General features: G+C 44.9%; 1 protein-coding gene across 2 annotated transcripts in view; it reads left to right on the forward strand.

Annotated features, from left to right (window-relative positions):
* PDS5B (PDS5 cohesin associated factor B) overlaps positions 1 to 25,339 on the forward strand; it is a 3,703,643-nt gene that overhangs the window by 2,610,747 nt on the left and 1,067,557 nt on the right. For both annotated transcript variants that reach the window (XM_044073218.1, XM_044073219.1), the window contains exon 25: positions 6,997 to 7,201. In XM_044073218.1, the coding sequence (XP_043929153.1) occupies positions 6,997 to 7,201 (205 nt within the window). The remainder of the gene's footprint in view (positions 1 to 6,996; positions 7,202 to 25,339) is intronic.

The following is a 25,339-nucleotide window of genomic DNA, read 5'->3' on the forward strand; positions in this document are numbered from 1 at the left end:
GTCCATAACACACAGCAGGTTAGCAATCATTTTCTTCAGAGTGGTTATGATGCATTGGAAGCTTCATGTAGGGCAGCTATGACAGGGGCCGTCATACGTAGACATGCATGGTTGAAAGAACAGGCATTGCCAGATCATGTTAAAGTAAAGCTTCTAGATGCACCTCTGGAAAAACACAAGCTATTTGGTGCTAATGCTCAGGATGTGTTGAAATCAATTGAGGAAAAGGCTAAATCAGTGCAAACAGTCAAGGATTTCCTCCAGGTTCAGCCACCAAGGTTCAGCAGGATTTGGCCTTCTAAGAATTGGTCCTTTCCGGACACTGACAAGTTTCAAAGGGGAAAAAACAGGCGTGCCCGAGAAAGAGGGCAATACAGAGGCTCCTACAGGGGACGCCAATGGCAACCGACTAATCAGAGAGATGGCGCAGGGACTTCCCCTGCTCCACAGGGACAATCACAATGACTTGACTTTGACACCGCCGACCAAGGCTCAAAGAGAAGCACCTTTAGGAGGAAAATTATCCTTATTTTCAAAAAATTGGCACATTTTAACAAAGGACAAATGGATTCTGGACATAATAGACCAAGGCTACAGGTTCTACTTCCATACTTTACCAACAAGACAAGGCATGCCGAACCTGCCACAAAATCAAAGGGCAGAGGCATTCGAGCAAGTTTCAAAGCTGATACAAATCAAAGCAATAGAAAAGGTTCCTCCTCAGGAACAAGGCCAGGGATTTTACTCAAGACTGTTCCTTGTTCCAAGAAAAGAAAAGCAATGGAGGCCTATACTGGACTTGTCCGCTCTAAACACTTTTCTCATTGTACCAAAATTCAAAATGCTGATGCTACAGCAACTCCTTCCCATGCTGGGCAAGGGGTCTTGGCTGGTTACTCTGGACCTCAAGGAGGCATACCTGCATGTCCCAATCAGACACAGTTGCAGAAGATACCTCAGATTTCTTGCAGGGTCAGAGCATTGTCAATTCTCAGCATTGCCTTTTGGCTTATCTACTGCGCCCAGAGTATTCACGAAATGCCTGGCATCAGTAATTGCACACTGCAGACTCCAGGGGGTACAAATATACCCTTACCTGGACTACTGCCTTATACAAGCGGACACCAAGCAAGCCTTGACAAAAAACTTGAATTATGTAATTCACTTACTACAGGCTTTGGGATACACAGTCAACTTACAAAAATCAAGACTGCTGCCATCCCAACAAATAATTTTTCTAGGAGCCAAACTAGACACAGAATCACAAATGGCTTACCTCACAGAAGAGAAGCAAGAACAACTATCACATTACTTCAAAAGCCTAGCAAAGCTCACCCAGATGACTGCAAGGAAAATCCTGCAGGCCCTGGGTTTCATGGCATCTTGCATTCTTCTGATTCCACTGGCAAGACTACACATGAGAAAACTACAATGGTACCTAAAAAGTTTATGGTCTCAACACAGCCACAACTTAGAAGCAATTATCCCACTCATCCCATGTCTACAAAGGGAATTTTTGTGGTGGGCCCAAGCAAGCCAGTTAAACAAAGGTATGCCTTTCAACAAACCTCAAACAAGCCAAACCATTACAACAGACGCCTCAGACCATGGATGGGGGGCGCACATGGAGGGCAGATGCATTCAGGGGCAATGGACCCCTCAGGAAGTACATCTACACATCAATCAAAAAGGGATGTTAGCAGTAATTCATACAATCGAGGCCTTCGGAAAATATCTTCAACAAGGTCATCTGCTAATAAAGACAGACAACACCACTGTTATGTGGTACATAAGCAGGGAGGTACTCATTCTTACCCCCTTTGCAGACTAACAATGACTCTTTGGGAAAAGTCCCTGAAACTGAACATACAGCTGCAATCCCAGTTTGTTCCGGGCAGGGACAATGTTCTGGCGGACAGTCTAAGCAGAAACATACTGGACCCGCACGAATGGATGTTGCATCCGGACATTTTTGCACAAATAACTCATGCATGGGGGAGGCCGGACATAGATCTCTTTGCCTCCCACCTCCACCATCGTCTGAAAAAGTTCTGCTCGAGGACACATCATCCACAAGCCTGGAGAATAGATGCTCTCTCATTCAGCTGGAACTCTCTAACAATCTATGCATTCCCACCTCTATCATTGATGACCAAGGTGTTACTGAAGATCAAAGCAGAGCAACCGAAAGGCATCTTAATAGCTCCAGATTGGCCAAGACAGCACTGGTATCCTTTACTAAGGAGCATAACTTACACCAAGCCGTGGCCCCTGCCTCAATGGCCTCTACTTTTGACTCAGCACAATTACAGGACGGTTCATCCCAACCTGCAAACTCTGCAGCTGACAGCTTGGAGGGTTCCATGACTTCTCCCCATATCTCTCTCTCCAAGGAAGTTCAACAGATATTATTGGAAGCACGCAGACCTTCCACCAGAAAGACTTATTCAGCAAAATGGAAGAGATTCAACATCTGGAATACCAACAGGGGACAGGATGCATCAGTAATGAGCATCCCACAGATACTGGAATACTTGGCAGAAATGCTGCATAATGGACTTTCCTATTCTTCCATAAAAATACACACTTCAGCAATTTCAGCAAAATACAACACTGATCCGCCTGTGTTTTCACATCCTTTGCTAAGAATTTCTAAGAGGGATAAAAAATATCAAACCTCCCAGAAGACCACCAGTGCCTGCATGGGACCTCAACTTTGTGTTGGAAAAATTAACTCTTCCTCCTTTTGAACCAGCAGCATCTTCGGAATTGCAATTTCTTTCCTGGAAAACAGTTTTCCTGTTGGCAATTACCTCAGCTAGAAGAGTTTCGGAGATACAGGCCCTCATGGCAGTACCTCCATTCCTCATTTTTCATCAGGACAGGGTTTCTTTAATAACCAATCCTTCTTTTATGCCAAAAGTGATATCCAGGGTGTCTCTAAATCAAGCAATTCACCTGCCTACTTTCTTCCCCAATCCTCAAAACAAAGGGGAAAAGCTACTGCACACTTCGGACATACACAGACAACTGCGCTACTACTTGGACAGAACAAAGGCCAACAGAAAGTCTGACCAGCTATTTGTAGCATACGCTCCTGGAGTGCAAGGAAAGGCAATTTCCAAACAATTTCAAAATGGATTGGACATTGCATCAGATTCTGTTATTCTTTCCATGGAAAGCGTGTGCCAGCCAATATCAGGCCACACTCCACCAGATCTACAGCCACCTCCACAGCCTTCCTAAGAGGGGTGGCTACAAAGGACATTCTAGAAGCTGCTACATGGAGCTCCGTGCATACATTTTCCAAACACTACAACCTGCCTTTATATTCCAGATCCCGAGCAGGCTTTGCTTTGGCAGTCCTGCAGGGCATTTTAGCTACACCATCCTTATCTTAGAGCCTACCCACCCCCAGATTGGCTATGGTATTCAACCCATATGTAAGGACTGCAGTTGCATTCTTGAAGGATATAGTACAGTTTTGTACCTACCATAAATGTAGATGTCCGATAGATATGCATCTGCAGTCAGGTTTTCCCTCCCTCCTACCCCTCTGTGTATTGGGTCCACTTCCCTCCTTTTTATACTTAGCTGGGGATATCTGTTATGGTGTATCTGTTTATTGCTATTGTGTATGTCTGGAAATTTTATCCAGTTCTAAATTTAGCCTTCCTTGGAGGGCACCTGGCATCTGGGGCAAGAAACACTGAGGAAGATGGCGTCGGCTGATGCTCTTATACCCCAGCCGTTCTGACGTCAGGGAGGAGGCGATATCAGCCGACACCGGACCCAGACTTTGGAATCCGGCCGACCGAGGGCTGCCTGAGGCAGGACAACCCATATGCAAGGACTGCAGTTGCATATCTATCGGACATCTACATTTATGGTAGGTACAAAACTGTACTTTCTGCATTGTCATAAACAATTTAAGTAGTCACTGAGTCTGACATTTACCCCATGACTAGAGCAGTTGAAGTCTTAAGACGCATTAAGTGGGGCTACTCATCTGACTAATGTTGACCTGACAGTGGTAAGTACCCTTAAAAGCGAGGGAAAGACCAGCTTTTGTTGCCCTCCTTTTTAATTGCATGAGTTTGCCAGAATGCCTTTTGTGATGAAAAATGTTGCAGCAACTTCCAGTGGCCAGTTGTTCACATCCTGGTAGGAACTGAAGATTATGCTCTTTTCTATATACATGGCATTGCAGTCTTGGCAAGAACAAGATCAGTTGTTAGGGACTTTGTATAAAGTAAAATGGGTAGGTTTCACTATAAAGGCAAAGAAACATTAAGTGAGTGCCATCCTTATTTGGGCGTCAGGTGGGAGGTACAGCATCTGGCCAGATCATGCCAAATGGAGGTCGTTCAGGAATGGCCAACCCCAGTTACCAAAGAGCAGGTGGGGACAGTCTCTAGATAGTGAAGCATTATAAGAAGTCTATCCTTCATAAAATAGGTACTCCTCAGAGAGACCATTTAAAGTTGTTTGAATACCGGAAAGTGTGTAGGCATTTTAAAATTTCATGCAGGCCTTGAGTGGACCCCCCTATACTTAACCAATCCTAACTTACTTTGAGTTTATTTTGTAGATAAATGTTACTAACCAGAGCCTGGAACTGTACAGAACCAGGCCTTTTCAAAGGAACAGTAGTATCCAGAAGTGTGTCTTAGTTATAGAATTTTACCAAGGCAGGAACTGTATGCTGCTGTGGAATAGGTATGTGTGGGGATAGTTTGGGCTTTCCAAAAGCTTAATCGCTAATCTGGCTCCATGGTCCAAAGAGATGGAGCTCTGACTGACCAAGGCAACTGAGGTTCGATTAGTGGTGCCAGCAGTGGGGGAGCCAAGGAGGGGGAGGGGAAGGTTTGAAGTAGGCGTGGCCTGCCTTCTGGGGGATGGTTGGGCTTGTGTGCACTTGGCACACAAAGCAGTTCAGTCTCCCTGGTAGAGACAGGGAGACCACCGTTCTTGATGTGGGTGGTGGAATACAGCTGCTAGCTGTTTGGAGGCACCACCCCTTGCGAAAGTAGGGGAAGTCCTCCATGATCAGATTATTAGACATTCTCCCCTCATCATCTCACTGAGTGTACATTCAGTAGGGCTGAGGACAAACAATCAAAAATGCAAGCCACTCTTGATGGCCTCCTGTGTGCTACTGCCAACCCCTGTCATCTTAGTAAGAGAATAAATGGAGTAACCATGAGAGGATCTAATGGTCAGTAAGCAGTAGGGGCAAAAAAGTCAGGCTCCTGGCTAAGGTGGTTTTGGGACTTGCACTAAATTTGAATGCTGTTGTGCTGGAACTTCCTCCCAGCAGTGTTATTAGACTTAATGCCCTGCTCACTTCTCTGGATCTCAGGAGGGCCCTGAGTCAGTGTAACTTGCACTGCTCCTTCATGCAGTTGCATGCAACTCATTTCTTTCATCGTGGCTGGAAGCTAATAACCAAGCAGGGTGCATGGTTTGATTGTGCAACTTTTGCTTTTGGGGTGAAGTGTAAATCTCCTTCCTAGCCCAGTCAGAGCCCATTGTACAACAAGGTTGCAGTCTCAGGGGGATTTGAGTCCACTGTGTATATACTTCAGCTGCATGCCTCACACTTTCACCAGGTAATATGTATAGTCTTCCACGTGAGTTTCTTTTATCTATGTTTGTTTACCTGTTGGGGAATGGTGGAAAAGGGGACTTGCTCAAACTAAATGAACTGCTATTTAGATTCTAATTTCACTTTATATTTTCAGGTTCATAGGTGTGTACTAGGCTAATGGCCCTAGAGCCTTTACAAGCCTAGCCCATAGGATTACACTGGCATCATGCCACCCGACCTTAGTTCCCAGTGCCTCTGTCGAGTAAAGCCACTGGAGTGATCCCTGGGGTGAATTTTCTGTTTCCATCCGCTCATCAAGATTCCTCTTGAATAGGACCAGTGAGGTGCTCTGCTTGACATGTATGGAAAGTCTGTTCCATAGCATGGGCAGTCTCTGGGTTATGAACCTGTCCCTCCAGCATGTTCTGTTGATTGTGGTATTAAGGTTGGGATCTCTGGAGCATGTGGTGTGGAGGGATTGGAATTTCTTTGTGTAGCATTTCTAATGGAGCTGGGTCAGACATGGCTTTGTAAGTCAAGCAGAGATTGCCTCTAAGTAGGCGATATGAGACCGAGAATAGTTGGAGTTTTTTGAGTCTGTCCATATAGGACAAATGTTTAAGGCCTAGGATCCTCTCTGTGAGGTACTTCTGCGGCCTCTCCAGTTGTTGCAGGTGTTTAGTGAGGTACATGCCTAATGGGGCATTGTACTCAGTGATTGGCCTAATGAGGAAAAAGTAGAGGGAGACAATGACCTCTTTTTTTCCTGTTTGCAAAACCCTTAGTAATGAGCTGTGCCACATATAAGGACTTTCTGACCACAGTGGCAGTGGTGGTGGTCAAAAGAGGAGTTGCTGTCAACCTGTGTTCCCAGATCTCTTTTAACGTCTTCTGTGTTCAGTGGACTACCATTGGTGTGGTAATTCATGGGTACTGGGTTTTTCCCAAAGGGAGCATTTTATCTGGTGTTTTTTTTCCCCTACATTCCATTTGCTTTTTCAGACTAATTTTATCTTCAGAAATAAAATATGATATAGGTTGATTCTACCAGTTGATGATCTCGCCTCTGTAAGATGAAGATTTGGCGGGGGGTGGGGGTGAAGGCTTATGGGAGACCAGCCAAAGGAGGGCCTGCTAAATATGCTCTGATGGAAGTGTTCCTTGTACTGGCACAATGTTCAGAACACAGGACTGGCTACTGAAATATTCTTGAACATCAATAATTATATGTGACTGTTGTGTAGTAGCTTGTCTAGAGGGGTATGAAGCTTTCCAGAGTACGGCAGTTCCCTAAAGCTATTCCGTGATGACCTGTATGAAAGGTCTTTGGTAGACTTGTCATATTATTGCATGTATTTGTTTCTTGTGAATTGTTGAGAGCAATAAAATATTTTTTTGTCCCCTAGGATGAATGCTATCAAGTAAGGCAAATGTATGCTCAGAAGCTTCACAAAGGCCTTTCTCGATTACGACTTCCACTTGAATATTTGGCTATCTTTGCTCTTTGTGCAAAAGATCCTGTGAAAGAACGGCGAGCACATGCCAGGCAGTGTCTGGTGAAAAATATTAATGTAAGAAGAGAATACTTGAAACAACATGCAGCTGTCAGTGGTAAGAATCTTTTGAAGCTGTGTGTGAAAAGCCTATGCAGTCATGTTGGAATGTGTAGAGAAATTTTAAACAATCACTAGAGAATCTAAAGCCTAAAACATTAGATAGAGGTATTATTAGCCGTATGTCTGAATAGTGCTGTGTAATGCATCACAGCTTTGCTTGGCATCCTTAATAGTAGCAAAGCTGATCTCATATGCATTGTTGAGCTCCTTCCTGGGCTTTGACCACAACATTCTGCTACTTCTTCAGTCACGGTTTCTGGTTCATGAACTGCATACAGTACTTATCTGTACCCTTAGAAATGGTGTGGTGGCTGTATAGCTAATCTGGCTGTTCTGACCTTTGCATGTTTACTGATTCCTCCATATATTACTCTGAACTTGTGAGCTGTCCTGAATGTAAGACTAAAAACATTGAGGTGAAATTGTTTGAATTAAGGAAATAACCTTATAATGTCTTTTTGTTTGGAAATGTCACTGATATCTGATATTATAACCTGTGAATAGCTCGTGTCATGCAGAGGACTTGCTGAACTGCATGTGTGTTTTGTGTGTGAGAGAGATAGATGGGGACATTAAATCATATTCAGGGCTCTCGTACAGTAAATAGCTGCTCCCCATAGAACAGCCTTTGTTCTTTAGGGTGCTTACAAGCTCTTCTGATGTTTTTCGGGAGTTGCCTTTAGGTTTGCTGCCTCTGCTTCATTGGAAGAATGCCCATGAATATGCAGAGCAGATTCAGATGTCCTGACTGAAATTGTATTCCTAACATATGGGGTTATCACCACTTTTGTCCAGCTGAGGTACCAAAGTTTTTCCTTACCTGGATCATACATCTGATGTGTGATCTCAGCTTGCAAGTGTAGGAGTAGTATATAGGCAGTCTTATGAGCCTAATTCTTAGACTTTCTTGACATGCTCCTTGAATGCAGGTCGCATATCCTTTTGACTGTTTGGTTGTTGGTACCATTGCTTTGAATACTGAGATAACTGCATCATTGGGGGTCTTCCTTTATATTTCTTAACTGTTTTTCATAACACAATTAGATGTCAGCCAGTGTGAGTAGGCAAACCCCATTCAAAGACTTGCACACAGACTCTCTTTTTTGTTAGAAGTAGGGCGTGACTGCAAAACTTGTTCCATCTGCCAATCTCTTGCCCTTAAGACCTTGCAGTCCCATTTGTTTTTTTTTTTTGCTTAACACTATCCTTGAAGCCCTGCATCTCAAATGCTTGGCCCAGTCCAAGATGGTGGATTCCATTTCCCTGGGTGTGCCTGCACCACTTAAGAATTGGTGTAAAAGGCATAGGCCAGAGATTCACTTTGCCCTTTCTGACCCTGACTTATCAAATCAGATTGTCAGAACCCAAGATACATCCAATTCCAACTCAGATGCCCTCTGCTGAGACCCTAGTTGGGGACCAGTTTGGTGTTGGAGACCATGGTGGCTGAGGATTCTGTAAACAGAGGTGAACCACAAGTTGTCATATCTGAAGGACCAGAGGAAATCTCTTAAGATTCTGGTTAGGGAAGAGTTTCACAGATGGCGGACAGATTTATTGATTTAGTTGCCCATAGGGCTTGGAAGCAGCCTGACACCATTGAACCCATTCCAAAGAGACCAGACAAGCTTTTACCCTCCCCCACACACCCCCCAACAGACCACAGTGAAGGAGTTCCTGGTAGATGCTATGGTCCTGGTGGCCAGCCACCAAGAAGGAGCTAGCAGAACAGCGCTGTACTGTCCATCCGCCTAACAGGGAATCTAGAGCATTGGACAAGTTTGGAAAGTGAGTTTTCGCCTTGGCAACTTTTGCCTTGAGGTCACTTAATTACCTGGCACATGTCACTCACCTTTAGAGAGATTTGACCACTCTGAGGACTTCAAAAGAACATTCTGTCAACTGGCCACTCTTTTGTCCATATCCAATGCTTCGATGAGGTTGATCTGTCACACAACTTGAAGACACCTCACGCGCTGCAAGTTTTGGCATTGCCATAAGGAGACATGCCTGGATCTGACTTTGCGGCTTCATGGAACCTTTTAAAATGTCTTTTACTAATGCCCCCTTCGATGACACGTCTCTATTTGAGCCATCAGTTAGATGCTGACCCACAGTGAGCAAGAGGGAAAGACTCTCTGCTGTAGGAATCCAGTTTTCTGCACCTCATCAAACATTTTGTAGGAATCAGAGAGGTGGCAAGATGATATGGTTCTGCAAATGTCAATGTGCTTTCTAAGATCCACATGTTGACAATTCCTCCAGAGGCAGAGAAGGAAATTTCAGTGGTAGACTTGACCTTGGAAGCAGATTAGGTCTGTGAAATCAGGGCTTTCGAGATTCTTTTTCAGACAGGACTTTCCAGTGCTCCTGAAGCACTGCCTGATGACACTCCAACTCTGGTGGCAGTCAGAGGTCGATTGTCTTTGCACCCAGGTGCTTGGGTGTTAAGCATAATATCCAGGGGTCGTTATTTACCATTTTCCTTTCTTCCTCCTCGCAAAAGAAAGAAACTTTGCAACTTTCCACCCAGTCAGAGGAGGGACAGTAGCACAAGAGATCCTGAAGCTGCTAGACAAGAGTCGTCCAAAAGGTCCCTCCAGACCAGACTGTATTTGGAACTTATTCACTCTTCTTTTTATTGCCAAAGAAAATAGGGGATGTAAGGCCTATTTTGGATCCAAGCAGTTTAAATCAGTTTGTAAAGAAAGCAAAGTTCCGAATGTTCACGATCCAGTCCATTATGTCATTTCTTTGCAAGGATGATTGGATGTACTTTAGAGATCTTCAGGATGCGTACTGTCATGTCTTGGCGATCCAGAAGACATCTTTGCTTTCAGGTGGGAGCCAGTCATTACCAATTCAGAGCTCTGCCCTTTGGACTAGCCACAGCCCCAAGGGTGTTTACCAAGTCCGTGGCAGTGGTGGCAGCTCACTTGAGACTTGAGGGTTCCAGGTGTTTCGATTTCTAGACAACTGGCTCCTTACTGCCCCATCCAAGCATCTGCTTCTGCATGCTAGGGACTGTTTGCCCCCAAATTTGCAACTCTTTGGGCATAACTATAAATTATGCCATGTCGAATATAAACCCAGTACAGAGCCTAAAATTCATTAGCACTCTTCTAGAGACTATGAAATAAATCGTGTCCTTACCTCAATGTCTTATCTCTATGATAAGGACCCAAGTTCACTTTCTTCTTACTCAGGTCCTCCAGCAAGGTCAGTACTGCAAGCATTAGCTTCAGTGGCAGCAGCCATTGTGTTACTTCTTTTGGCATGGTTTTTTATGCAGGTTCTACAATGGACACTAATTTCGAAGTGGTCCATTCTATGCCAACTCCTTTCCTGTCCGGTCAGGCTCACCGTAGATGTTCATCGTGTTTCACTGTTGCAGTCATTACACTTGGGTTATCCTGCTGGCAGGCTACCCGCAGTCGGTCTGAATTCCAAAGTCCTGGTCCGGCGTCTGTTGCCGTCTTCTCTTCCCTGACGTCAGTGCGCCAGGGGTATATAAGATGCAGCCGACGCCATTTTCTTAAGTCTTTCTTGCTGTGAGGTGCCCGAAGCAAAAGCAGTTTGCAAGTGCCAGTCTGCTGACTCCTGAGATTTTTGAAAATTGAATTTCAGATCCGAAGTTTTCAATAAAGCTAAGTACCCCATTGGGGCAACTTTTTTCTTGCTCCAGACCGATGTCAGAAAAAGTTAACAATTGTATTTCTTGTGGGAAGCAAATACCTCATAAGAATTTTCATTCTTACTGTATTCCTTGCCTAGGCCCTGACCACGACGTTGCTAGTTGTCAGTTTTGTGCTAGATTTAACCAACGCACTATTAAGCGTCAGTACGATTTTGCATTTCATTACTTTGGCCGAAGGTTGAATTATATAATGCCGTCGGAACAGCTGACGACCGGAGTTCATAAAAAGCGCAAGGAAAAGGACAGGCATCCGAGGTCCAAAACCGACGACGAAGCCTCCGCTAGGCCAGTCGCCGGTTCTCAGTGAAGTGCTTTCGCAGCCCCTAACACCCGCTTCCTCAGAGCCACAGGCCGCTTCCGACTCCCACGTGGAGACAACTAGGCCTCTGGATACTCAAGGTATTGGACCTTCGGAAACTATTCCCTCAGATGGGTCCGGAGCCGCTGAGCAGGCATCAGCTTCTGAGGGTGTTTTCAGACCAACACAGTTATACATCAAGCCAACTTCAGCTTCCAAGGCAAAGACCAAAACAGCTTTAAAGATAAAGAAACAAGTACAGCATTCTCCTGGACAGACTTCCATGCCTAAGAAACAGATGCTCAAAATGGCCGAAGACCTAATTACTTTGATCAGGGGTTCCCATCCCCCTCCTGATAAGAGGCCTAGGCAAGACACTGAATATGACTCTTCTGATCAGGTTTCAATTTCTTCTGATTTCTCTTCAGAACAGGGATACTCTTCCTCCCTATGAGGACTCTGATGCTGAAGAATCTGTCCCTTCAGCCTCTCCTCCTGAGGACTGTTCTTTTGGGGAAACCCTACATACCATGAGGGAGCATTTTCACTGGGAGAGCCAACCTTACTCAGAATCTAAGAAAAGGCTCAGAGATTTTCTTTTACTTCCTCAGCACAGACCCCTTGCTATTCCCCCTGTACTATACATTGTAGATGATGTATTTTCAGACTCCGGCCTGTCTCCTGACTCTACCCCCTGCACCCGTTAAGCAAGACAGGTACTACAGGGTTCCAGATTCACATAAATTTCTGTATAAAAACCCTGCTGCTGACCCAGAGACTATATCTCAGGGTCCCAAAGGGGTCAAGGCTTCCACTGCAAAAAAACCTGTTCCCTCAGATAGGGATTCTAGAGCATTGGACAGATGTGGGGAAAAAAGTTTACACTTCTGCTACCTTGTCTGTAAGGGCTTTAAATTGTCAGTTTCATATGCTTAAATATCAGCAATACTTAATGTCATTGTTAAGACAAAAAATGTTGACAAATTCTGAATGTGCTGAAAACAAGGAAATGCAGGATTTATTTGCACGCAGCTGAACAAGTGGGAAAGCATACTTTGCAATGTGGTTTTGATTCACTGGAGGCCTCTTGCAGGGCCGCTGTTACAGGCTCTGTCATTCAAAGGCATGCTTGGTTAAAGGAGCATGTTAAAGCAAAATTATTGGATGCTCCATTACAGCATGATACTTTGTTTGGTGTTAAGGCAGAAGAGGTGTTAAAGAAAATGGAGGATAAAGCGAAATCTATGCAGACAGTAAAGGATTTCTTACAGGTTCAGCCACCCAGATTTAGCAGGAACTGGTCTTCTAAGAATTGCTCCTTTCCAGTGTCAGACAGGCCACAAAGAGGCAGATACAGACACCCAAGAGGCAGATCTCAGCCCCAAGGCTCATACAGGCCTACACAATGGGATGCTTCTACCTCCAAAAGCAGAGAAGACAAATCACAGCCATATAGGAAACAGTCCCAATGACTTTCCACTGCCAATGCCGAGCACTTATCTTTTGGCAGCACCCTTAGGGGGAAAGCTAGCACTTTTTTCACAAAATTGGCACATGATTACCCAGGACAAATGGGTCTTGAATATAGTTTCTCAGGGCTACAGGTTTCACTTTCACACCCTTCCAAAGACAAAAGGTATGCCAGATCTGCCACCCAATCAATGGGCAGAGGCACAAAAGCACATCTCATCTCTCATGGACATGAAGGCTATTCAGCGAGTACCACAGCAAGAGCAGGGACAAGGATTTTACTCAAGACTTTTCTTGGTACCCAGAAAGGACAAAGCCTGGAGAGCAATACTGGACCTGTCTATTCTAAACACTTTTCTGGATGTTCCCAAATTCAAAATGTTGACACTGCAGCAGCTTCTGCCCATGCTGGGCAAGAAGGCTTGGCTTGTAACTTTGGACCTCAAAGAGGCATACCTGCATGTCCCAATCAGACAATCTTGCAGAAGATACCTCAGATTCATAGCTGGCTCAATGCACTACCAATTCTCTGCACTGCCCTTTGGCTTATCTACTGCGCCCAGGGTCTTCACAAAATGCCTGGCACCAGTAATTGCATTTTGCAGACAAAGAGGAATTCAAATATATCCCTACTTGGACAGCTGCCTTATTCAAGCAGAGAGCAAGGACATTCTACTAAAGCATCTGGCGTTTGTAAAAAGATTACTAATTTGTCTAGGGTACACAGTAAACGAAAAGAAATCAAAAACTAGTACCCTCTCAAGAAATAATATTCCTGGGTGCAAGCTTAAATACAACTGCCCAGATGGCTTATCTCACGCCAAAGGCAACTGACTTCTTACTTCAAAAAGATGGCAACAAAGACCCAGTTACCTGCGAGAAAAATTTTGCAGGCTTTGGGCTTCATGGCATCCTGCATTCTGCTAATTCCATATGCAAGACTGCATATGAGGAAGCTATAATGGTACTTAAAAAGTGTTTGGACTCAACATTGCCACAGTCTGGAAACATTAATTACCCTCATTCCCTGCCTGCAACAATAGTTTCGATGGTGGACACTGGCCTGTCACCACAAGGGACAGCCATTCACTTTACCCACAGCCAGGCAGACACTAACAACAGATGTATCGGATTATGCCTGGGGGGCCCACATGACAGGAAAATGTATTCAGGGCATGTGGCCCACAAGCCAAATGCGTCTTCATATCAATCAAAAAGAGATGCTTGCTATACAGAATGCCCTGACAGCCTTCAAGGACCTACTCCATTTAGGACAACTGTTGATAAAGACGGACAATACTACAGTCATGTGGTACATAAACAAGCAAGGGGGCACTCATTCCTACCCCCTCTGCAGACAAGCCATGACTTTGTGGAACACAGCATTGACTTATCAAGTGCACCTGCAAGCACAATTCCTGCCTGGAAAGACAAATACTCTGGCAGACGAACTAAGGAGAAACCTCATGGACCCTCACGAGTGGAAACTAGATCCACAAGTCTTCAGCATGATAACAAGGAAATGGGGATGCCCAGACATAGATCTATTTGCCTCCCCTTACAACTGCCAACTACAGAGATTTTGCACAAGGATTTATTGCGAACAATCATGGAAGGTGGATGCCCTATCATTCAGCTGGAAAACCCCTACAGTATATGCTTTTCCCCTACTGCCTCTCCTCCCCAAGCTATTCTTAAAGGTCAGACAAGAGAAGCCAAAAATGATACTGATTGCCCCAGACTGGCCACGCCAGCACTGGTATCCAATCATATAGAGCTTGTCTCAAGGCCCAGCCTGGACTTTACCTCAAATTCCTTATCTACTAACCCAACAAATCAATCAGATCCTACACAGCCAACTCAGAACCTTAAATCTGGCTGCATGGTGGATAATATAACCACTCAGAACACACCTCTCTCTAAAGCAGTTATGGATGTCACTTTGGAGGCCAGGAGGTCCAGCACCAGAAAATCTTATGCAGAAAAATGGAAAAGATTCTGTACTTGGAACCAGGCACAAGGAATTGACACGCTTGTTCCAAATATTCCTCAGATTTTACAATACCTAACTGAGATGCTGGACAAAGGCCTATCCTTCTCATCAATTAAGATCGATGCCTCTGACATTTCAGCTCATTGACCTATCCTTCTCATCAATTAAGATCCATGCCTCTGCCATTTCAGCTCATTACAATATGGAAATGCCTATTTTTTCACATCCACTGCTAAGGCAATTCCTCGGAGGGGCCAAAAACTTAAGACCTCCAAGGAGAGCACCGATACCTACATGGGACCTCAATTTTGTTTTGGAAAAACTCACACTGCCTCCTTTTGAGCCAGCCAGTACAGCCGAGATAAAATTCTTATCATGGAAAACAGCTCTGCTCCTAGCAATAACTTCAGCAAGAAGAGTCTCAGAGTTACAGGCATTAATGGCTGTGGAACCTTTTATTATTTTCCATCCAGTCAGGGTTTCTCTAAGGACGAACCCAACATTTATGCCTAAGGTAGTGTCCAGTGTGGCTCTTCAAACCATTAATTTGCCTACTTTTTATCCAAACCCACAGAGCTGATCGAAGGAAAGACACTGAGGAAACTCGGAGTTATAATATATTACATAAAGTATCCTGTTTTTTGTTTATTTTGTTCATTATTTCTTTGTTATTTATAGCACTTTGTGTACTGTGTATTTTTCTAGCTAGTTTCACTGTGTGTGAGGTATTAACTGGAAATTGTCCACTTTTAGGCATCTGTTGGGTTGTTTGTTTCTGATAACTTGTTGCAGTTAAACTCTTTTTTTCTAGAGGCTCCTTTAGCTGTTTAAAACTTTCATTTAAAGGCTCACTGCTGCTTTTCAGCTGTGAGAAACATTTCTGCAGTTTGTTTCCTACCCTCCCTCCCTGTTGGTATAGTGTTTTTATAGTTGGTGGCTTTGCAGTTGCCCACCCCTAGTGTAAATTTGATCTGGGACCCTCCTTCCAGTCTAGTGTCATTACCTCATTCTACTCAGTACAGGGAGAACATTTGAGAAGGCCAATCAGCTTAGTTTCTGCTACTCATTTCTCTCTTTCCTTTCTCTCTTTACACTTAAATATTTTTTATCTGCTTTTACTGTATTTGTGTTTCTTCCTACTTTATTTTGCTTTTGTGTCATCTTAAAAGTACTCAATTGTATTTATTACTGCTTGGTGTAACTCATTCTAAGCCATTTAGTGTAAGCACTTGGGCTTCAGACCAGTTGTTTTACATTAAGAAGGTTTGTGGTCTGCACTGTAGTGGCAGAACAGGTAGCGTACATCCTTCTAAGTTGGGAACTGCTGATTGAGGGCTCTGTGTCTGTTATTCTAAAAGTGTATTAATTCTGGTTTAAGTATTTGGGCTTCAGGCCAGTTATTTTACATTAAGAGGGTTCGTGGTCTGCACTCTTGTGGGAGGAGAGGCTGGACTCTGCCCTTCTGAGCTGGGAATTTCTGGTTAAAGGCTTATAGTGCCTGCATTTTTGAACTGCTTCTTACTGAAATTGGTACACCTTGTTTGCTGTAGCATAGACTAGATCCAGGCCTGCTGAATCTAGCTTTGTTTGTATAACTTGAGCACTAATCCAAGCATTCTTTAAAGTATTCAATTGTATTTATTACTGCTTGGTAGTAACTTGATTAAAGTGTAGCTATCATTCTAAGTATTTTGGATTAAGCACTTGGGCTTCAGACCAGTTGTTTTACATTAGGAAGGTTTGTGGCCTGCACTGTGGTGGCAGGACAGGTAGCTTACATCCTTCTAAGTTGGGAACTGCTGATTGAGGGCTCAGTGTCTGTTGTTCCAAAAGTGTATTAGTTCTGGTTTAAGCACTTGGGCTTCAGGCCAGTTATTTTACATTAAGAAGGTTTGTGGTCTGCACTCTTGTGGGAGGAGAGGCTGGACTCTTCCCTTCTGCGCTGGGAATTTCTGGTTAAAGGCTTATAGTGCCTGCATATTTGAACTGTTTCTTACTGAAATTGGTACACCTTGTTTGCTGTAGCATAGACTAGATCCAGGCCTGCTGAATCTAGCTTTATTTGTATGCTTGTTGTTTGTTTGCTAATTTCCCTGAAACGCTAATTCCACCTAAAACGTGGCTTTTCAGCGCTTCTGTTGATCCCTAGTGATATCTGCATTACTTACTGTACTTATTTCCTTGTTTCACTTGAAAGAAAGTTACTGTTTGTCGTTTTTGCATTTAAGTTACCTGTAACACATTGCATTTAAGTTACCTGGCACTTGCTCACTAAGTCAGCACTAAAAAATTAAAAGCACTACACCTCACAAACTCCCCTTGAGTACTTTGTTCCCCATTGGCCCTTTTTTCAATTATATAGGAATTCACAATACTATTCCAGCATGTCCAAAGGTCAGTTGTCAATCTCCTCTCCGGTCCAGCTGGTGAATCTGGGAATCTTGAGGCAATGTTACAACTGCTTCATGTACACAGACACCCCTTTCCTCCTCCCAACAAATTCCAACACATGTGAGAGATGAAATCATATAGCCAAACTGGAGGCTAAGCTCTCTCAACTCAGTACTGGTGTAACCACTCAGGAGGAGAAGGAAATCACACTCACTACAATTCCAGTCTCACATAGACCTACCACGACAGCAAACCAAACACATAAACACACAAAAACATACTCGGAGGCTCTAAATAAAAATCTGCCTACAGCAGAAGAGACCGCCAAAGCAGACACCCAAGCAACCGCTACCCCAAAACAAAACACGTGCAACACATAGCTCACAAAGCTAGTGTGCCGAACAGTCACAGCCTTTAAGGCTAAACAGCACACCTGATACACTTGTAATAGGTGACTCTATCGTCAGGCACACTGACGTCCCGCTCACCAGGCTGAACAAGGAGAAGGTCACGGTGAGCTGCCTGTCGGGCGCTAGGATCCGCCACATAACACAAGCACTCAGGTCACTCCAAGGCAAGTACAAATATGACTCAGTCATTGTCCATGCTGGTGTGAATGACCTGAGATGTACCTCCCTGGACTACATGAAAAGAGACATAGAGGAGCTCTCTGAGCATGTAGCCCAGGCCGGTATGACCCTGACCTTCAGTAGCATCTTACCCTCACCAAGAATGATGCCACAATATGAAGACAAGATGATCAATTTCAACAATTGGCTTAAGTATTGGTGTCATTCAAAGGGGATCCAATGCCTGTCAGCCTGGGGTGACATGCTCGACAAGCCACGATGCTTCGCTAGGGACGGCTTGCGCCTGTCACCCCTGGGCTTTCGATATTGGCAAATGCTCTTGCTACCCCCATAGTGCCTTTTTTAGGCAAGGCTCAAAAGACAAACCCAGCTCCATAGGTATCACAAGGGATAAGAAACTAAGAGTAATGCTACTCAACGCCAGAAGTCTAAACCTTAAGATGCACGCACTCGAAACTCTCCTTAGCATGGAGAACATCGATATCTTTGCAGTAACAGAAACCTGGTTCAAGGCTCCCGAGAGCACCCCAGCACTACCAGGTTATACCTCATACCATGCTTTTCGGTCCCAAAACTTGGACTGAACCACAAAAGGAGGGGGAGCATCAGTATTCGTCAAAGATACCCACACCTCCAGGTTGTTGGCACAGCACGAAGCATCAGAGACTATCCATGTGCAACTAACAGTGGGTAAAACTGCCTTCCAGTTTATAGCCTGCTACAGACCAGCCTCCCAAACCCAGGAACCCCACTCAGCTTTCCTGAGAACACTGGAAAATATGAAGGTCTCTCCAAACACCATTATATTGGTCAACTTCAACTACCCAAACATAGACTGGGAGCATTACTCTAGCTCCAACACCCTAGCCCAAAGGTTCCTAGAATTTATAAACTCAAATGCTATGGAACAACTTGTTACCACTCCCACAAGAGGGGAAAACATACTGGACCTGATCATCACCAACATGGGGACTCTATGCTCCAGACCAGAAGTGTATCCCTCACTGGTAAGATCAGACCATAAACTAATCTCACTGGATATTCGCATCCTGACCCCACCCCCTGCCCAGAAAACCACAGTGAAAAACTTCTCTAAAGCAAATTTCACACTCCTGAAAACCAAGGTGGAATCCTTCAAAGCCCCCGGGCCTGTGGAATATACGGCCTAGACCGCAGAATCCTTTATAAACGTATTCTATGAACACCTTCAGGGATGCATGGATCATGCAATCCCAAATAAAACCAAGACCCAATCCTCCAAAGGCAGACGTCCTGTCTGGTGGACCCCAGCCATAAACAAACTATACAATAGAATGAGGAAGCTACTACATGATAGAGCAAAATCCCAAAAAGGGAAGGCATCTCTGATCAGTATTAGCAAAAAACTACGGGTACTCATAAAATCGTCTAAGGCCAGCTTCGAGAGAAAAATTGCACAGGACACTAAGGATAATCACAAGGCTTTCTTTAGTTATGTTAGGAACCTGGGTGGGAATTCCCAGATATGCTCAGAATTAGTCCAAAATGACAAAAAATACACCGAACCCACAGACGTTGCCAACATCCTAGCTGACAGGTTCAGCGCAAACTTCTCCCCCCCCCCCAACAAAAGGGCAAATATCTACCCCAGCAGAGTGCCGCCCCCCCTGACATCTCAGATGCTCAGGTAAGAGCTGCCTTCTCCAAAGCAAAAAACACAGCATCAATGGGACCAGGCGGTGTCCCGGGCTGCGTCCTACATGAACTCCTAGAAGAGCTAAACCCAAACATAAAACTACTGTTCAATCTCAGCTTTACTACAGGATATGTACCGAAAGAGTGGTGTACAGCAACAGTGGTCCCTCTCCACAAAGGTGGTGCCTCAGTGGATCCTGGAAACTATCGCCCCATAAGCCTGACTAGCTTGGTCTGCAAAGCTATGGAAAGGATCATCATGGACCTCATAAATAAAGATATTGGGGACCTACAAACACTGGATCCTACCCAGTTCGGCTTTGTTAAGGGCAGATCCTGCCTCTTAAATCTGGTCGATTTCTTTGAGACAGTCACCAAGGCCATTGACGAGGGGAAGGTGGTCCACACAGCCTACCTGGACCTCGCAAAAGCCTTCGATACAATACCCCTCTCGGGCATTATAGATAAGCTCACCAACTTAATATAAACCCCTGTGTCACTAGATGGGTTGCAAACTGGCTCAAGGACAGAACCCACATGGTTAGAATTGCTGGAGCCATGTCAGACTCCAAACCAGTTACAAGTGGCATCCCACAAGGCTCAGTCCTGGGACCTCTCTTGTTCGGTATATATTTCTCGGAGGTACAGGCCATCACGGAAGGACTGTGGCTGACCAAGTTCGCAGATGACTGCAAACTGGGCACCATAATAGACTCTCCAGCCGACACAAGCATCCTCCAAAAGGGCCTCATAGAAACAGACAACTGGTGCCAGAGCCATGGCCTCAAGCTAAATGCCAAAAAGTGTATAGTCATCCCTTTGGCAGTGCCACAAATTACCACATAGGTGGTAATCCATTAAGTACAGAAGAAGTAATTGGGGACCTGGGGACCCAAGTTGATGGCAATCTCTGATTTCACAACCACGTGGCCAAATTGGTTAGAAAAACATTTTATATAGCCCACCTAATCATGAAGGGATTCACATCTAAATCAGGGGAGGTCATCGTGCCTCTTTACTCATCCCTCATTAGGCCCATAATTGAGTACAATGCCCCTTTTTGGGATGTACCTTACCAGACACCTGCAGCAACTGGAAAGTACCTCACCAAGAGGATCAAAGGGCTGAAACAGATGCCATATGCTGCCCGGTTGAAGAAACTCCAGCTCTACTCAGTGGCATACCGCTTGCTCAGAGGTGGTCTGTGCCCAACGTATAAAGCCATGTCCAACCCGGAATTAATGGACATGCTGCACCTCAGAAAATCCAAATCCCATCGAGCTACGCGCTCGAGAGACTTGAACCTCAGCACTGAAATAAATAGGACATGCTGGAGGGACAGATTCATAACCCAGAGGCTCCCTTCACTCTGGACTAAAATCCCAGTCCAGGTTAGGCAGAGTCCCTCATTGACTCTCTTCAAGAGGAATCTTGATGAGTGGATGGGAGATCGTAGGTTTACCCTGGGTATAACTTCTGTGTCACTGTTGGACAGAGGCACAGTACACTAAACTCGTAAAGGGCATAACAAAATTAATTTAAAATGGGTGGCGAAAGCCAAACACACTCTGGCTAGGCTTATAAATGCCCTAGGGCATAGTATGAACCTATGAACCTATAAAGGGGAGAGACGTCTGCATTCTTTGGACATACACAGCTACGCTTCTACTTGAACAAAACTAAAGCTTTCAGAAAGACGGAGCAACTTTTAGTGGCATATGCTGCAGGATCACAAGGAAAGGCTATCTCAAAGCAGACTATTTCAAAATGGATAGGCCATCACATTCGTTTATGCTATTCACAACATGGCAAATCAGTGCCTAAGGGCATTAGGCCTCACTCAACCAGAGCAGCAGCCACTTCAGCAGCCTTCCTCAGAGGAGTACCAACCAAGGATATTTTGGAGGCTGCAGCTTGGACTTCAGTGCACATGTTTACAAAGCACTACCACTTGGCTCTTTACTCTAAATCCAGAGCAGGCTTTGCCACTACAGTTCTGCAGGGCCTCATAGCCACTCCTAATTCTATTTAGACCCAGTCACCCAACCTCAGCTTTAGGATTCAACCCAAGTGTAATGACTGCAACAGTGAAACATGATGAACATAGTACAGTTGTGTACCTACCATAAATGTAGATGTTGGAGTGTATTCACTGTTGCAGTCCAGGTTACCCACCCACCATCCCCCTTTCTTTGCTGGGACATATTTGTACTTCTCTATTCTATACAACCTATGTGGTGTATTTGCTTGTAGATGAAGGTAATTTTTATGTTAGTACATGCTTTTTTCTAAACAATATTTTTAGCCTACCCTTTTGGGGGCACCTGACATCTGGGGCAAGAAAAACTGAAGAAAATGGCTTCGGCTGCATCTTATATACCCCTGGCGCACTGACGTTGGGGAAGAGGCGACAGCAACCGCCGCTGGACCAGGACTTTGGAATTCAGGCCGACTGCGGGTAGCCTGCCAACAGGATAAACCCAAGTGTAATGACTGCAACAGTGAATACACTTGAACATCTACATTTATGGTAGGTACACAACTGTACTTTTGCAGAAGGCGCAACATTTGACAGGTGCAATCCAACAATTTACATCTAGGGTGGCCTTTTGTCCTTCCAGCCCCTACAGCGACAGTGACCACGGATGCTTCTCAGTTGGGGTGGGACTCATTTCTTGGTCCAAGGCACATGATCACCCCCCCAAGAAACCAAGTTGCATATCAACATCCTGGAGAAGAGAACAGTCCTATTAGCACTGCAGGCCTTTCAAGATGCTCTTCCTTTTGGGACTATTGCATTTGAGACTGACAGCATGTCTGTACTCTGGTGCAACAACAAACAAGGAGGAACTTCATCTTACCCTCTTTGCAGAAAGACCATGAGAGTTTGGGAATGGGCAATCTCTTCAGACCATTTTCTAGTTGCGATGCAGATTCCGGGGAAAACCAGTGTGTTAGCAGACTAGCTAAGCAGATTCATTCTGATGCCCCATGAGTGGTCTCTCAATCAGTCTGTGGCAGAGAGGATCTTCTGGCATTGGGCCCAACCTTGCTTTGACCAGTTTGCCACTCCCTTCAAGAACAAGTGCAGCAGGTATATTTCTTTGATCCTCCCTTCAGGAACAGTCACTGAGAGATGCTCTTATACACGCTTGGCCCCTGGGTCTCCTTTATGCTTACCCCCCCTTCCCCAATTCCCAAATTTTTTTACCAGAAGCAAGCAGACTGAAGAGATCATTGATCCTCATTGCCCCTTTTCGACCTCTGCAGGTATGGTTCCCCTTCCTATGGTCTCATCTACACTATCCTCCATGGATACTGGAGTCAACTTTGAATTTCCTATCACATCCGTCAGGGATCCAAAATACCAACATTCGAGCCCTAAGACTAGCCACATAGTTTCCCCACTTCCAGTAGTAGGTTAGACAGCCCAGGCTTTCTTCTCCTGTACTCAGTATTATTTTGGCTTCTCAAAAAAAAATCAACCAAAAAGGTATACAAAAGCAAATATTAAAAGATTCTGTCTTTAGGATTTGAATAAAGACATCATTACCTTTTCTGCCCCAGTTTCTATGATTCTGCAGATGTCCTTCAAGGATGCATCTGCAGTCCTAACAAATGGGTTGTCCTGTCGTCAGGCAGCCCTTCGGTCGGCCGGATTCCAAAGTCTGGGTCTGGCCTCGGCTGGTGTCGCACTTCACCCGACGTCATCTCTGCTGGTCTTCGGGTATAAAGGCATCAGCCGACGCCATTTTCCTCAGTCTTTCTTGCCGTGGCGCCGAAGCAGAAGCTGTTCGCAAGTGCCGGTCGGTCAGATCCAGAGATTACTACTACCGAATACTACTCAAGACTTCTAAAAGCTAAGTACCCGTTGGGGACTCTTTCTTGCCTCAGCCGATGTCAGAAAAAGTAAATAACTGTTTAACTTGTGGGAAACAAATACCTCATAAAGATTTCCACTCTTACTGCTTACCTTGTTTAGGCCCAGACCACGACGTAGCAGCCTGTTTAGCCTGTGCTTCCTTCAACCGACGAACGCTTAGGCGTCGGTCGGAGTTTGCTGAACAGTTTTTCGGCTCAGATTTTGCGTACATTATGCCGTCGGATCCTCCGACTTCTCAAATTGCTAAAAAACGCAAAGAAAAAGACCGACACTCGCGGTCCGCGGTTTCGGCCGAAACCGCGGTTAAACAAACCGCGAGTGTCTCTGTTTCGGCCGAAACCGAGCAAACGGGTCAATCTTCAGCCGAATCCATGACTACTACAGAGGCTCCTGCTACCCTAGTTGAATCGGCCTCTGAAGTTTTGCCTACTAATGTGGTCCCTCTAGAATTATCGGACACCATCCCTTTGGATGTCTCTATCCCAGCACGTGGTGCTGCTAGGCCTCCTGCAGCCATGTCTATTAAGGCCTTTGCCAGGGCTAAAGCAGCCAAAACTGCTAAATCAGTGCCTGTTAAGCCCCCCTCACACAGGCCCAGTTCCAGTTCTCAAATGCTTACTCTGGCAGAGGATCTCATCTCTTTAATAAGGGGATCCCAATCTCACCCAGACAGGGCCTCTCAGCCTCCAGAAAAGAGACCTAGAGCAGAGCCCCCAGAGCCAGTGTCCTCAGATGATTCAGACATTACAGACCATCCAGAGGCTCCTTTTTCTACTTATGAAGATTCCGATGCTGAAGAATCTATTCCTTCTGCCTCTCCACCAGAGGAATTTTCCTTTGGGGAAACCTTACATGCCATGAGAGAGCAATTCCAATGGCAGGGACAAGATTTCTCAGATTCAAGAAAAAGGCTTAGGACCTTTCTACACTTACCGCAACATAGGCCCTTAGCTATACCTCCAGTTCTGCCTGTTGTGGATGATGCATTTAATGATGTTTGCACTGCTCCTGATACCTTACCTCCAGCCCCTGCCAAACCCGATAGGTTTTACAGGGTACCGGACACTCATCACCACCTATACAAGGCCCCACTTGCAGATCCTGAGACTATCTCCCAGGGGCCTAAGGCAGTAGCTTCGACCTCAGCAAAAAACCCTCTCCCTTCTGAAAGGGAATCCAGGTCCTTAGAGAGATGGGGTAAAAAAGTTTACACCTCTGCTACTCTCTCAGCTCGAGCTTTGAACTGTCAGTTTCATATGCTCCAATACCAAGAGTTTATGCTTGATCAGTTAACTAAGAAACTGTCCTCTGATGATTCCTTAGATAAGAAATATGTTTTAGAAATGGTGAATAACATTCAGCAGGTTAGTAACCATTCCTTAAAATGTGGTTATGATGCACTGGAGGCTTCATTTAGATCAGCCATGACTGGCACAGTTATAAGAAGGCATGCATGGTTGAAAGAACAGGTCTTGCCGGATCATGTTAAAGCAAAGCTGTTAGATGCTCCTATGGATAAGGCCAGTCTATTTGGTTCTCCTGCTCAGCAAGTAATGAAGAAAATGGAAGAGAAGGCAAAATCTGTACAAACAGTTAAAGATTTCTTACAGGTTCAGCCCCAAGGTTTAGCAGGAACTGGCCTTCCAAAATTGGTCCTTTCCAGACTCCTCTAAGTCTCAGAGAGGCAGGAATAGGCGTTCCAGAGGCAGAAATCAATCCAGAGGAGGTGCCTACAGAGGACGCCAGTGGCAAGGCAATAACCAGCGAGGCACAGACACAACCACTGCCACTGCAACAGGACAATCACAGTGACTTGGCTCTGACACCGCCTACCAGGGAACAAATAGCAGCACCCTTAGGCAGAAAGTTAGCCTTATTTTCAAAAATTGGCACTATATCACAAAAGACAAGTGGATTTTGCAGACTATAGACCAAGGCTACAGGTTTCATTTCCACACCTTACCAGTAAAAGAGGAATGCCAAACCTACCTCCAAATCAGAAAACAGAAGCTCTAAAACAGATAGCTCAATTAACAAAGATGAGAGCTGTGGAAAGAGTACCACCAACAGAACAGGGCAAAGGATTCTACTCCAGACTCTTCCTAGTACCAAGAAAAGAGAAAAGTTGGAGACCTAT

The sequence above is a fragment of the Protopterus annectens genome, chromosome 5.part1 (genome assembly GCF_019279795.1).
Source record: "Protopterus annectens isolate FY-2018-M chromosome 5.part1, PAN1.0, whole genome shotgun sequence".
Classification (NCBI taxonomy): domain Eukaryota; kingdom Metazoa; phylum Chordata; order Ceratodontiformes; family Protopteridae; genus Protopterus; species Protopterus annectens.